This window comes from Crassostrea angulata, chromosome 1, assembly GCF_025612915.1.
Source record: "Crassostrea angulata isolate pt1a10 chromosome 1, ASM2561291v2, whole genome shotgun sequence".
NCBI classification, from domain to species: Eukaryota; Metazoa; Mollusca; class Bivalvia; order Ostreida; family Ostreidae; genus Magallana; species Magallana angulata.
In genome coordinates, this window is record NC_069111.1 from 51,966,994 (window position 1) to 51,983,182 (window position 16,189).

Below are 16,189 nucleotides of genomic sequence, written 5' to 3' on the forward strand. Positions count from 1 at the left end.
GTTGAAAACTTTTTGAGATATTAAGCTTTGAAAAAGTCAGAAAAATAAAGAAAAAGAAAAATAACAAGAGCAAAGCTCGTTGCAAAGCAACGAGTGGGTCTTCCGTTAATGTCAGAAGAAAAGCAGGAAGTTCCTGTAAGAAGCAGAGCTCTTTAACCAACAACGAGAGTAACTTAAATAAAAGAGATGAAAAAATCGAATTATTCCTGGAACGACTTAACAAAATCCGAATGATTTTAAGTACGAATTAACAAAAACCTTTCTAATTTCAAGAACGCCTTGACAAAAAAAATCCGAATGTGTTCAAGCACGACTTAACAATTATTTTTGGTACGAATTAATTTTACTTTAAACATTACGCTATTTTTTAAGCCGAGGACGTGGAAACAAAATTTCCGGAAAAATCAATTTTTAAACCCCGATATCTCTGTAATGCATCGTCCGATTTTCAAACGGATTTCAGATTTGAATTCACCATGGCCAGTTCTATAAGATTGTAGTATTGTCTTATTTTGTTCAAAAAAATGAAAATTTCCAAAAATTGGAACTGCTTCCGGTTTTGAGCAAAATTAATGAACAAAATTTTAATCCCCCCAGTACATTATAGAATTGATACATCTATCATCAGTAAAAATTTCAAAGCGATATCTTTTAAGTTTACGGAGATTTCTTCCGGACAAAATCACTTTTTTTAAATTTAAAAATGGCCGCCAAATTTGAACGGAAGTGACGTAAATGCTGAAACTTTAACATCTTTGAGGCACGGTAACTTTACAAAAGCTCTGAAAATTTCATTGAAATCGGATGAAAAGTTTTTGAGATATAAAGCCGAGAAGGAGTCAGAAAAAAAATAAAAAATAAAATAATAATAAAAAGAAACCGAAGAAAAACAAAAGGGTCTTCCGTTGGAAACGGAAGACCCTAATAATAATGAAAAAGAAACAATAGAATAACAAGAGGGTCTTCCGTTGAAAACGGAAGACCCTAATAATGAAGAATTTCCAACAGAATCAGTACAAGGTCTTCCGTTGGAAACGGAAGACCTTAATAAGAATGATATCACCAAAACGCTTAGAAATTTGTCAATTCCCTTCGTAATTAAAGCTTTCAACAAACATTGATTATCAGCTGTTATGTAATGAAAACGTGAAATCGAAATAATATACACTTTCCATGCTATCGGCAATACATATAAGACATGTCATTTGCAACAGACGATCATGAATATGTGACGGATTATCGATAAAGGTAAGCAGATATAATATTTTCACTTAAACCATATATGCATGATTAATATAAAACTTAAGTACCGTAGTACCATCTCTTGTATTGATCCTAACTTTGCAAATTAAAAACATTTGTAGTATAAGACTGGCATTGAAATCTGACATTAAACTAATGTATTTAATTAATATAGATATAGCTAGGTAGCAGTAGAAGCGGAAGCCCGGATTTGCATGCCAAATGAGGGAACGACGGAATCTTGAAAAAGAGAAAGTTTTTTTATAACCACACGTACATGTGTATCAATATGCATAGATTTGTTGTTAATAATTTGTATCGTACATAAAAATGTAAAATGCAATGTAACTACTTACATTTTGTTTTAAATAATTAAATATATTTAATACATTAATAAAAAATATAATTTTTCAGATTCAAACATTATCATAAGCACAACTAACCTTATTCCTATATTTTAGCATATACTTGTACTTTTTTTTCTTCATGATTTTTGGGAGTTGATTTTATTCAACTCTCCTATGCAATTACTCTAGCAAACCGAAAGTGAAACAGTGTTTGAACCTAAGCACAAATCATCTCCGCTTTCAAGACTTGAAATCTTGAAAATGAAACATAAAAATTCGGTGTAGTGTATACTTAACCATTGTTTTTTTTTTTTTTTTTTTTTTTTTAAGGAAACGTTTTAATAGTTTATAAATACCTAGAAAATAGTCAGATTTTAAGTAGTACGATATTTTTGTAGTTGTATGTATTCCTACGCCAGAGTATCATTCATCCAAATGCTCTGCTGCCTCCGTTTATCTCCCACAAGCAGAGGGTCTCGCTTGGTAGTCGGAGATAAACGGAGAAAGCCGAGCGTCTCGTTGAAGGAGACTAGAGTTCAAAATTGCTTGGATTCAGAAATTTTTAGAAATATTTCGATTACTGATACATGGATTGATCGAATTATTTCTATCTTCAACAATTACACAACATGATTCATATAAGGTTTTCTAGAAATTCTTGTCGGAAAAGTTCGAGAATTCATATTATAAAAATGTTCGTAATACAAATACAGGTTAGAAACTACTTGCCATGCAAAACAACATATCGTTGATTTTAAAATTAATAATAATCGATAAAATCAACTCCTGTTAGTACTTCAGTACTCTCGAGCGCTAGCAACTACGTTAGTCTATTTCACTGGAATACGCATGCTCGACTCTATAGAAGGGGATTTTGGTAATATCGTACTACTATAGATAAACTGTATCATTTGAATTTCGTTTTATCATCTTCACATGGAGTTTTGTGTTTCATTGTAAATTTCAAAATGTAACGGTAGCTTAGGTCTTATAATGCAAGGTTATTTTAAATATTATAATAAAAATCTTGTATAATCTTAAATTCCTTTCAAGCTCGAAAAACAACCTCGGATACGTTTTCCTAGCTTGCCGGATAGGCCCGAGAATATACGACTGCTACAAAACAGTACCAATGGTTCTTTTCACCTCAAAATTGAAATTACAGAAGATATATAATGATTAATAAATTGTCAATAAGCTATACCATTGCCGATGTGAAGCCCCCTCTAGAATCACAATTCTAAATTTTAATCGATTCAGAAATTTATTTTTTAGAAATCTGCTTCTGTGTTTTATGATGGCTTCAGCGCTAGCTCACCAAATCTTTTAAAAAAATAAGCTTGCTAATCAGAAAATTGGTCCCAAGATATTTGAGACCAAGTAAAATCAAGAAAGACAAGGATCTTTCAAACAAAGATTTTTGCAATAATTCGGCATTTCTATAAATTTTCAATTTCATTCAATTTCTTTTTTTTCATTTCATTAACTAACGAATATTGTTTCTATTTTCAAGTTTTTCTGGGATTTTACCCAGCAGTTTGCCTTAAAGGAATTTTTAAATATTTTAGTTTCATATTTATGTGGATTCCAATAAAAATTATACAAACTTCATTCATCATTATATTGTTTTTCAGTTTCAAACTTTTTAACTTTTCAATTTCATAAGAATTTTAATACAGAAATGTTTTACAAATTTGACATATAATGGGTTATTTTGAAGCAGGCTGATATTTTTAAAAATTCTCAAAAAAAAGAATACTGTACTCTGAGCTCTATTATGTCGAGTGCTGTGCCTATTATCAGTAATAAATGCATGCAACAAAAATCTCCTACACGTATTTGGTGTAGAGATTCACCTTAATGGTACAATATCTTACAAATCTGGAAGTACATATAACGAATGACACAAGTACAAATGTCAATTCTGCACAGAACGAAAAATAAGTCAACAATTTACCAACCTTGATAATTCTTACAGATGGTTTTGTACAATATTGGAATACCAAATAATAGGGTTAACAATTTACATTTCTCTATTTACTTCTATCGAATAAGGCATTTAGAAAACACAAATGCACAATTACAGAGATAGTATATTGAACCCTTTGGATTTCCATGCTCGGCACCCCATGTCTTCAAGTTTTTATGACAGTACGTCACAACATGGCGATTTCAACTTACTGTGAAACTGTTGACGTCCCCACATTTATGGGTCTATCTCTAATGCACAGTGGGTATTACTTCGGTCTACTAACCCAAGCTCGAAAATAGCAGTGACTTTTGTTTTTATGAAATGAAATACATCTTTAAATATTTGATTTCCCCCAAACATTTAACATTTTTTTCGTCATTTTCAAGTCAAATGCATGTTTGAATTTCATATCTTTGAAGAATTATTATTAAAAAAATGGATATGTATTACAAACTTTTTCAGAGGGTGTGGAGGACATTAAAAAATGAACTTTCTAAACATGTACAAGCAAACACATAACACCATTCGGCAAGGAGGTAGAATTCGTTTACATCGATTTTATATGTGTATGTGTTTTTTTACCCGTCTTTGCCAAAATGAAGATATAAAAAAAACCAAATAGCAATGATTTGAACAAAAGAGGGAGAAGTTAAATTAGTGTGTATTACAAAAAAAATCCATTTTTTTTAATCAGCCATAATATGACATGAACTTTAGCATGATCTTACCACATTTTCCTTCAGTGAGTTGTATGTTATCAATAGCTATGTCGCCTTCGTAACCAGTTCCTTGTGTAGCTGTGAACTGTATCTAAAATACAGAACTACATAACTTATTGTTTTGAGTTTGAATAGATTAAGAGGACAAGGTATTTGCTTTGATTGCAAGATATAGGATTTATGAAAGAAAATCTATGAAGATTTAACACTATTTTTTACCTAAACTATATGAAATTTAAATCATAAATATCACAATTTGTTTCTTGCCCCACACGAAAAACTATCTCTAAATTTGGCGAGATTGGCGGAGTAATTTCTAAGAAGTTAAAATGTATTCAAAAGATGCGGGACGGAACCGATGGGTAATCCAAGTGAATAACGAGACTTCAAAGTAAGTTAAGGGACGAAAGTCTTACCTTTGAAACGACTGTACTGCTCACGTTAAACAGAGTAAATTCGGCTTTGTTCCACTGGTCTCCTTTATTACCAACCTCATGAAAAAAGATCAGGTCCTGGAAAAGTACCTTTAGGGTTCCGACCGTTTGTCCGTACATGTGGTAGTTGAATGATAAGCACATATTTCCATCTAAATTATAAAATCAGTTTTTAGTACTTTGCATAATAAATTTTAACAGTTGGAAAGCCCACTTAAGAACAGTTCAAAAACAAACAAGTATTTGCATCATTTAAACATTAGGTTTGACACCCAATTTCCTTGTATTAGCGGTTTTGTGTTATTAGTATTTAAAAAATAAAATAAAAACTCTCTAAGTCAAGAAATGTAACCTATTCATATACAACAGTTTAATATCATAGAGTTTGAGATCTTGTGTAGTGTAGATAATGTTAAAATAAGATAATTCAATGTGTAATTTACTACCTTTGGGAATTTGCACTATTCTTTCCAATGAAGCCTTAGAATGCGGATCGTTCCCAGTACTTTCAATATAAGCATATCGGCTTCCTTCAGCTGCGTTCGAAGGGCCAGTTCCATATAACGGCGTTCGACCCTTTAATTTAAAGTAATATTAGAAAGCATTAGAAAAAAAAATTGATTCTGTAAAAGAGCATTTTTAAACATAAAACTCGTATTTTTATTTTTAAGAGCTATTTAATAATTTATTGACTCGTTTTGTCGTCTTACTTTGAAATCTTCAGGTTAGCAGCAACTACACAATGTCAAGGTTTTGTGATTACGGAACTCCACACAATCCCTTTACATAGTCACTATTTAAAAGTCGGGCCCACCCTCAACTATACGTAATAAATCTAAAAATAAAACATCCGATGAAAAAACTCATTTTGAAACGTAGTTTGTGTTGAGCACAAGGATGGCAGATCTCTAACGAAAGATTTGCGAAAAATTCAATATTATAATTGTTTCAGATCATGATATCATGTTTAATAAATAATCGGGATGTATATTTGGAACTAAGCACATTTGACGAACGCATGGTGACTTTCTGTCGTTTCCAAAGACAACGTATTTGTAACTTCAGAAAGTTGTTCTTACAAATGTACAGTGAACGATTTTAAAGAGTAATAATAATCAGCTTTATTTGTTTATTTATACAAATGCGACAAAAAGCTAGATTGAGAACTTGCTATTTTCTAGGATCAACATGTGCGCAGGCAGATTTGTTTAGATCGTTTCTGATATGAATGAGAACTGCATTCTGATTGGCTCCAAACTGAGACTTGGGTCCAATGAAATACGACAGCTTGAGTCCGACTGTTAAATAGCGACATATGTCAAGGGTTTGTGTAGAGTTCTGTAATCACAAAACATTGACATTGTGAGGATGGGTGAGATGGGTTAGCAGATGAACTTCTTATGTATACATTACAGTATAACAGGTTTTTGAAAGATTAAATATGGTACAACATTCTGCTTGTCACTACACTTAAATATAAAAGATACATACAGTATTTGCACAACTTATCAGAACAATTTGTCTACTATTTTTATTCTCTCTTACACTTAAAATGGTCCAATCAAAGTCGTCAGATCCTACAGCGTCTTTCAGGAAGCACTCGGTTCCGACTTCAAACGTGCAGCTTAGAGGAAGGGCGATTGGCACTGGGGTTGTGTGCATTAAATCAGAAATACTTATATTACGAAACTAACGATTTTTTAAACAGTCAAACAGGTCATATAACGAAGCTATTTACATCAAGGTCAAGTCAAGGTCACTACCTTTTTTTCAACTTAAAATATGATAAACATAAATAAGTAGTCTGCAGTTATAAAGACGTCTGTTTAAGATATGAAGTTCTATTTATCAATTCGATAATAGAAGATCAGAATCTTTCAACTTTTACTACTAAATTATGATTTAAAATATCAAAACAAAAATGTTATTGCTTCGCCCGCATTTTCTCTAGATTTCTTAAATTTTAAGGATAGTTTGATTGTTTTGCTATGCTTTCAATAATAAAATATTGTTTCATATTTTACATATGTAACTTACTATGAAGACCTTACATAAAACGGATATAAATGGACCAAAAAGCTAATACATGTATATTAACCATTTCGTAAGAGAGAAATTCCGAATTTAGTGATTTTTTTCACACAAATCTTATTATAGAATGAGCATTCATAAAGCTCATAAAATGTATTATGATAGGTAAATAATATTTTTAAAACATATTCTGGAACTCAAGTACCATATCAGTTCACATTAGTTTAATAAAATTGAACATTCATTTGGTGTTATCTTTTTAAAGATGCTAAATAAACTCATGAATCTACAGTAATTCTGAATTGCAAAAACTTGCCATATTTTCCCACGCCATTGTTCTGCCAAAATATTGTCCTTGTTTAATTTCAAACTTTAATTACTATTCCTATGCCAAGTTGTATAAAAGTGAAAAATAAAGAAGAATATGATATTTTAGTTTCCTTTCATTTTGATTTAATGAATTTTTAATCAAATTTATTTTTGACAAGTCGAAAACCAGATAAGAATTCTTCCTTAAGGTTCCATAATCTTGAACATTGGATGTTAGATATTTTTTAAGGGAACATATCTTGATAATCATATAGGATATAAAATCGCTCAGAATTTAATTCTCAACAACATGCTTTCTTTCATTGCAAACTGTCATTGCAACTCTAATTAGGGAGTTCTTTGACTAGTCTCTAAAACTAATTGTCTCATAATAAAAAATTGCTCTGCCTTTATGAACCAAAAAAAAATGATGCAAATACCGATAGAAAATGTAAGCCTCTTGAAGTAGGAATGTAAAGGGCAAAATCATTCTCTAATTAAAAAACAACTGAATTTTTTTTAAAAAATCATCAAAATTGTCTTCTCGTGAAAATGAAGAAACATTTTGTTTTCTAGATTTTAAAAGATATATTTTAAAAAGGTGCGACCTTGCACATGAAAGTCCTCAATGGAGACATATATCGACAATTTGATATTGAAAATTTGACATAAGACCTGGTCGTTGCAGCCAACGAGATCGCATCCAGAATTACATAGAAATCGCTTTACATAAAGTAGATTCGATGTTTCAAAGAAAAATAAAGGAATAAATTTGTCAAGATTGTAATCTTATTACATATTTGTTCCCGTTATTGTCGTACACCAATAAACTTTGCCAATATGACATGAATACTCTGCCAAATTGTTGGTTAGATTGAAAAAGTCTTTGCATTATTCCGAGTTTATAGTAAAAGCGATGAATGAAGAAAATTCTTTATGAATAGTATAAGTTAGTGTCGTGTATTGAAAAATGTCTAAAACATTTAAAATCTGAAGTAAATTCGAAATAACAAATCTTGGAGTAAACTTATCAAACTATATCTTGGAAGCCTATCGACACTCGAAAAAAAAATCGCAGGAAATGTAAAGGCAGAAATCATGTGCAGCCAATCTTCTAACCTTATGTCTTTCAAAATTTATGAAAAACAAATCTTTAAAAATGTCATACATCACTACTAACACAAAAGTCAATGTCATGGTGAAACCCAAGATCAAACATTGTTCTAATGCACACACGATTGAAATTCGATAAAAAATAAAAATAAAAACGTATGTAACAGTGACCTGTGTGCTTATAATTAGTCAACTAAAGATCTGAAAGCAACCAATGAGAAAGGTTTCATTATGTGCCAACATAAAAAGCGAAACTTACCGGAGTAGCAACCCCCCGACACAAAGTGGACATCGTCAATAGCAATATTCCCGCGGGTGCTTGATCTTAGAAGACCAATGAACAGGATCTTTAAAATAAAACAGCACATATTTTATTCCAGCTGGTAACTTCGAAAGTAATATTTCTTAATACAGTATGTAATGCATTATAATAGTTTAAAAAGTCTACAATCCATATGTGAGATTTACCGTATTGTTTATGAATAACTTTTTAACCAATAAGCTGTTATTAGTAGAGAAAAATTCCAAATATCTAAATTCCACAATTTTAAAGAGTTCACTATATCTTATTCAGAACTCTTATTTTCAATGAAAATATTTAAGTCTAAAATTGGCACGACTATCCAGTCCTCTTAACATCCAATGCTTTAAAGATAAAGTATTAATTATTGCAAGAGACCTGCAGGCATTGACGGTCATCTACTAAGAACCAAAGTTATCAGATTGACCTGTCAGAGAGTCTTTCAAAGCAATGTACATTTAACAAAACCACCCCTGCGAATGTGTTCGGAATGATTTCGTTGTCGTTGTTAAGTATCTAATAAATTTAAAGGTGCTCGAATGAAAGTTCACGAGACTTAACCGAGAAATGTTCAGTTCCTGTGAAAGTTCGAGCGGAAGTATAAGTGTTCGGATAACATTCTTAAAATGCGTAAGTACTGGTCGTTTTTTCATGCCTTATCCTACTTTGATATACATGTATGTTAAAACATGAAAATATATTAAGATATATGTCTTATTTCGTCATCTAGCGGTTATTTAAACAGGTCGAGACCACTAAGTTTTGTGACGTCGACATAAATTTGCATAATAAATTAGCTATCTCTTTTTTTCATCGACAGACCAATCAAATGAATGAGTTGCAAGGCAGTGTACAAGTTTCAGTTTTTAGAAAGCGCATTTAAATATCGGGTTATGTTAATTTTTCCTGCAATGTCTGTACCACTTTGATTGTCATTTGGAAATTCATTTTCAATTACTTTTTAAAATCTACGTAATAGATATGGAAAATTATGTCTGATCTTTTATTTCTATGGTCACAGATAAACAAATTTGCCTATGAGGCCTTATATCAACCTTTGTGAATACCGTATGGTCAAAATTCAAGAGAGAGGTAAGTCCCATTGAATTAGAGGCAGTACGTTTTTCACGTGATACCCCAAGTTTAAGACAACATTATTAGAATTCGCATTGAATTGTCTACAGGACACATATCAGAATGCTTAGCATACAAAATACTACATACTACATTATATTGTACTTCTGTATTTGTATATTTTGTCATTTCTATTATCGTGGCTATTCACATACATAAAAATGTACTATTACCTGTATATTTTTCTGGTGTACAATGAATAAGTCACCAATAAACGACTATGCAGGGTTTTGTTTTTGTTTTTTTTCAAAATCTGTCTGTAACTTTATGCGTATGTTATCCAGTGTTTTGATACTGATTGATTTTTGAAGCAGAAGTTAATAAACTTAAACAAAAGTATTTTTTTATGTGGGCATGAAACAAAGTCTATGGTACGTAATCCTTCCTTTTTTCCCTCTATGGTAAAAATCAAGTAGTACAATTTTTCCGGCAAGCAATTAAATATAGGGTGTAAACAGACAAAAACCACGTGTCTGTTGAAACGTTAACACGTAGTAGACCGTCATTCTTTGCGACTGATTCAATGGATTAGAGAACCTGGTTAACGCAAATAGTCACGTGTTAAATAACGCTATCCATATAAGGTAGTGTACCCGACCTGTTAAGGTTGAATAACATACCTGGAGAAAGGCACTCAAATTAACAGGATTTTTTTTTTGATAATGAAAGATATAATGATAAATAAACTGTACAAATGTCAAATAAGCGAACAATTTGCAGTGTAGGGATTAAAAAATCTAAAATAATTATTCCGGTAAGTAACCACAAAAGCCCCTGTGGGATTCGAACTCGACTATGGAGTAAGTTACATTGTTCAGTCCATAATATTTTTTTACTAAAACGTAATGTAATTTCGATCAGCGGTCAGCCATCGTGTGATGATGTGTTATTCCCCCTTAAACTAAACGATAATATTCAAAACAGAATCATCGTTCGTGTTCAAACACTATAGTACACGTGGTTGAAAATATAAACATTGGGTTACTTAATAAAATCATAGCTATGTTTAATGCTTTAGGTGTGCATTACCATGATTTTTAAAACATAGGTAATCACAGATTACTAAGCTCACTGAGACGAAGCATCGCCTTTATGAGACCACCTTTATCATATTATATGAAAATCATACTTTATGATCTTGGATATTCATGAATACTGTTTTGACACAATATCATATATCATCTGTTAAAAAATTGTATGATATTTATATGTTCATTTCATACGGTATTATAAGATACAATGTTTATCAATACAAAAATATAAAATACAATATTGCATCCTATCATACTTACAATTTATATCATATAATACAATAGATACTCATTACTGTAATAAACAATGATGAGATGTGATATTGTAATATATACGATGTGACATTTGTTTTGTGTTATGAGTAATTGTATTTTATCACATAATACAATATCATAATGAAATACAATATAATATTATATAATACTATATTCTATCACATAATACATCATAATATTGTAACATATGATATTCTTTTGAATAATATAGTATTATATTGCATTGTATGATACTGTATCATAATTGATACATAATATGATATTGTATCATACAATATAATTTGATACAACATTGTATCATATCTAATGATACAATATCATGTGATATAGTATATAATAAAATATTATATTATGCAAATTGTATCATATGATACAATGATATATATTACAATATCATATAATACAATTTCATGTGATATAATCATATACAATATAAACCAAAATCATATTATACTACATTGTATGACACGATAATATATAGTATATCAATATCATATAATATTATTTCATGTGATTTAATACTATATTATAGAAACCAATATCATATTCAACAATATCGTATGATACAATATTATAGAATATACAATATCGTATCAAATGATACAATATTCTATATTGCAATATCATATGTAACAGTATCATGTTATTATATTATAAATTAATAATATATAATATCATATTATACAATATTGTATCATAATACTATACATAACAATATCATGATTTAATATCGTATCATACAATATCCAAAAAATTGATATAGTATCATATCATATCATACAACTTTTCAATATAACAATTGATATTATATTGTATCATATTTAACAATAGTGTATCATATCATACAATACTTTGGCATAGGAGTCATGTTATATCATTTAACAACAAACACATATATCTATCAAGCAGGTTTGAGTGAGGTAGGAGAATTTTTTACTATCTTTGATAATGGAGATCAGGCTCGGCATCTGAAACTAGCTTTGCATTTCATTTATAGTATAGTTAGATCAACTATGCAAGCTTTAATCTATTAAACATGTGACCTGTTATAAAAAAATAAACCTCATCCAGCATCCGAAACCTATTGCTCAGATTCAGTATTCAATGCAAGCCTGTCAGGTGCATCAGTATCATAAGACGCACCATCCATGCAAGTTTGGTGAAGTACTGACAAGTAATAACTAAGATATCATCATCAGAGGGTACCTGTTTCAAAAACTTTAACCAGCTTTAAAAACCTTAACCTCCTCCAGCATCCGAACCCAAAACTCAGATTCAGCATACAAGCCTGTCTTATGCATCAGTATCATAAGACACACCATCCATGCAAATTTGGGGAAGTTAGGACCAGCAGTTACTTGGATATTACTATCAAAGGGCACCTGCAACAAAAACTTTAACCTTCTCCAGCATCTGAAATTTAGGACCAGATTCAGCATCCAAGTCTTTCAAGTCCATAAGTAGGTCCAGATGCATCATCAATGCAAGTTTGGTGAAGATAGGACAAGTAATAGCTTAGATACAGGACATGCAACAAAAACTTTAACCAGGTCCGGACGCCGACGCCGAGGGTATAGCATAAGCTCCCCTTGACTTCGTCTCGGTGAGCTAAAAATGAATGGGTGTCTGTTTTGAATTAAGGTCAGACGACACGTTCCTCGAGAATCTTTTTTGTATCTTCTCGTAATAAAGAGTTCCAATAAAAATATTAATTTTATTATTACTTTAAGAATGATCAAAATTTACTTGGATTTGGTTATATGTTTAGATGGTTAGAACCGTGGCCACTCACTGCAAGAAGCGTATAGGTTCTAGAGGTCGTGAGTTCAAAGCCCCGCCCCGGCGAAGATATAGTTCTAATATAGTGAATTTAGCTATGCTATAGATGTATTTATTTTTATATCAGCAATTCAAGTGTATTTTCAAGAAGACTATGTAGGAAATTGCATACTCTAGTATTTTGCAGAAATGCCTGGTAAGGTATCCTAATTTTTTGCAAGATAGCTTGTCCAAGTAGTAGTAAACCATTAACAAATTCCTGGAAAAAGTTATCTAAAATTGAGGAACGTGTCGTCTGACCTTAAAACTAAGTATAACGGGCCATTTTCAACGAACATTATGTATAAAAATAGTATAGTTTGTTCCACTATTGATGCTATTACTAGGTCAGGCGCGGATCAAAACATTCATCCTTATGGGACTAAGAATGTCAATTGTTGCAAGAGCAGAAAAAAGCTATATTTTCTATTGTCACATTTATTTCTAGAACTCATTTTATCCACCAATGATTGGAGATAATGTTTAAAATCAATGAATGTCTAGATTTTATATTTGACTACAAGGACCTAGATTCTTTGAAGTAGACTATAAACACGAAGCACGATTTTTACTGCGAAACTGAAAGGGTCAAATAAAACCACGTGGTGTAAATTTGAATGACAATACCATTCGCAGGGGTGAAAACATAGTTTTGTTATTCTTAAATATGTTCATTACTTGGAGTATGTTGATTTAATCTGCGCACCAAAACCTCCAACTAGTGTAATCTTTAGAACTTCAAAGCCTTTTAATTCTTAGAGATGGTCTGTTCTGTATATTTTTGTCATAGTCTAGATTAGGTTTAATGAAAAGCAAACCGATTACAATCAATTAAAATGCAGATGACCCTTTCAACAAATCATTTTGTACCCTAACAATTGAACGTTTTAGAAAAATAACACAAGTTCGTAAGTTCGCCAGTCATATTTATCATTCAGAGAACGCAATTTATTGTGACTAAAATGGCTCTGTGATCAGAGCACCAGGCATTAAATTACATTAAATGACTAGGATTTTTAGGTTGTGGGTTCAATACCAAGAAACCATGAGACAATTTTCTTTTTTCGTATCCTTTGTTAAAATATTCAAAACTGAATATTGTTAGAAATTCTGCTTTTGCAAACATGTATTATAACATCTTTCATTAGATTTAATTAGGAAAAATAATATTTGAAGTTGTATTTTAAGACTAAACCAACCTTATGGTTATTTTCGCTTTTCATTAATCTTTTTACAATATTTGACCAAAAATGTTTTTAAAGATTGTGTAAAGATTAAATAATAAAATCCCTGTTGGGATTCGAATCCATGACTCACGAATTCGTAATAAACGCTCTAACACATTGTGCTACGTTGTTACTTAACAATATGGGGTGAGAAAATTATACCTGATTCTATTGTTTTATCTCGATAATAAGTACGTCATAAAAGACCTGTCCCATATCATCTTAAATGTTACTTGAGTTACTTGTGAAAGAACAGAATAAAATATTTTAAATTCAATACATGTTCACTATGTGGACATATTGGCAGTTACGAAGGGCACTGGACACTTGTTACAGGGGTTGTTTATTTCAGTAATTACAACCCCTGGAACAGGTGTCCAATGCCCTTCGGTAGTGCCAATATGACCACATATTGAACATGTATTGAATTTTAATAGTTTACCTAAGTGAACTTGTTAGGAATATAATTATCATTTGCCTGATACACACATTATTAAAGTTTTTGCTTAAGCATCATGACAGGAAACTAGCATCTTAATAAAAAAAAATTGAATAAAATAAAAGGTACATTATGGCAAGCAAAAAAAAATATACCTCTCCATTCGAAGGTTGAACAGTAATTTGTTTCACAATCCAATTGTTTCCTGAATCATCATAGCTTTGGAATAAATTTAAATCTCGCTGGCCATCGGAAAAATTCATTTCCACAATAAGGGTGCAAATTGCCGTACCATGCAATTGGTAAGCAAACCTTAGGCAGAAGGGCTGAGCTACAATGAAAGACGGTTAGGAAAGCTTTTTAGATTGGTTTTACGTTCCTTAACTTTTAATCAGTTTCGATTCATACTGTTAAAGAAGGTGTTGGCAATGTGGCCGATCGCCTTGTGAATCAAAACTGTTCAAAATGTAGTTGTTAATGTATTTTAAAGGTCCTTTCGTAGTGTTAGTGCAAGATTTTGTTTTCTTTGTTTTATCTATGTAATTTATTTCTTGTGTCCTGGAGATGGCACTGAATGACCCAAAAATTTGACAATATCAAATCTTTGACTCTGTGTCGTTAGCCATTATATATATCTGATAAAAAGGTAAAAAGACAACACTAGTTGCAAAACGTAAGCGCTTTCATTTCTTAAATCTTTAGACGTCTGAAGATTTAAGAAATAAAAGCGCTTACGTTTTGCAGTTAGTGTTGCCTTTTTTTGTCACGTGTGTGTGTGTGTGTGTGTGTGTGTGTGTGTGTTGTATATTTCGATCATATGTTAGTATCCCGTATGTTGATTGTTATTATATTTGATCCTTTATTTTTGTATAAATTGTTATAAATGTTTACTTGTTCTGAAAGTCGGGCCACGTTGAATAGCTATGCCAAACCCTTCCCGTGCCGAGTGATCTATATAAGAATATTGATGTCCCTCGTATGCTGAAGTAGGACCTGTTCCTCCAGACGCTGCAGAACCCTGGAAATACATAGCTATGTTGTGAAACCTCGTTAGGTTAACTTTTAAAATGTATTACATTTACTATAATGTAGAGAGTGTAACTTATACTTGTCCAGTCTGCCAGTCAAAACTATCTCTGTTGACGTTATTCAGGAAGCATGATGTTCCAGTTTCAAAAGTACAATGAAGATCCTGGTCTACAACAGGTGGTGACGAGGTCTGTGTTGTGGGGAATGATGTTACTGGATATAGAGTTGTTTGGAATGATGTCACTGGATAGAGAGTTGAGGGATTCTGTGTTTCCGGTGATGTAATAATGCCAGCTACAGTTCAATAAGCATAGGATTTATAGACAACCAAGTGGACTGCAGTTTGAATCATGGATATTGCAACCATGAACTAATGCCCCCAACAATCGAAATGTTCAAAATATGCCAATGTTGTACATTTTCCCTGCATACACGGCTTTCCTTTGTAGCCTTAATCATACATTTTAACATAAACAATTCAAATATAACGTTTACCCTAAATTGATCCATTTGCATTTCCAAAGACAACATTTTAAATTACATTCGATAATTTTTTTTCTTAAATTTGTTAATTGTTAATTATCACACACACACACAGAGAGAGAGAGAGAGAGAGAGAGAGAGAGAGAGAGAGAGAGAGAAAGAGAAAGAGAATTTGAAAGAAATACATGTACATACGTGCTGTTTAATAGAGTATTTTCGCTTTCAGTCTCAGTACTAACTGTTTAACAAACTGTCTTTCATTACGTGTATAATTCATTTACTCGT

At 31.5% G+C, this 16,189-nt stretch overlaps 1 protein-coding gene across 3 annotated transcripts in view; it reads right to left on the reverse strand.

Moving 5' to 3' along the window:
• Positions 1 to 16,189, reverse strand: part of LOC128185840 (MAM and LDL-receptor class A domain-containing protein 1-like) — a 76,153-nt gene that overhangs the window by 46,154 nt on the left and 13,810 nt on the right. For 2 of the 3 annotated variants that reach the window (XM_052855513.1, XM_052855520.1), the window contains exons 12-19: positions 15,501 to 15,715; positions 15,284 to 15,410; positions 14,548 to 14,723; positions 8,427 to 8,514; positions 6,260 to 6,360; positions 5,161 to 5,290; positions 4,697 to 4,866; positions 4,290 to 4,371 (exon numbers count right to left, since the gene is read on the reverse strand). In XM_052855513.1, coding sequence (XP_052711473.1) covers positions 4,290 to 4,371; positions 4,697 to 4,866; positions 5,161 to 5,290; positions 6,260 to 6,360; positions 8,427 to 8,514; positions 14,548 to 14,723; positions 15,284 to 15,410; positions 15,501 to 15,715 — 1,089 coding nt within the window. The remainder of the gene's footprint in view (positions 1 to 4,289; positions 4,372 to 4,696; positions 4,867 to 5,160; positions 5,291 to 6,259; positions 6,361 to 8,426; positions 8,515 to 14,547; positions 14,724 to 15,283; positions 15,411 to 15,500; positions 15,716 to 16,189) is intronic. The other variant, XM_052855528.1, reaches the window with a different exon arrangement.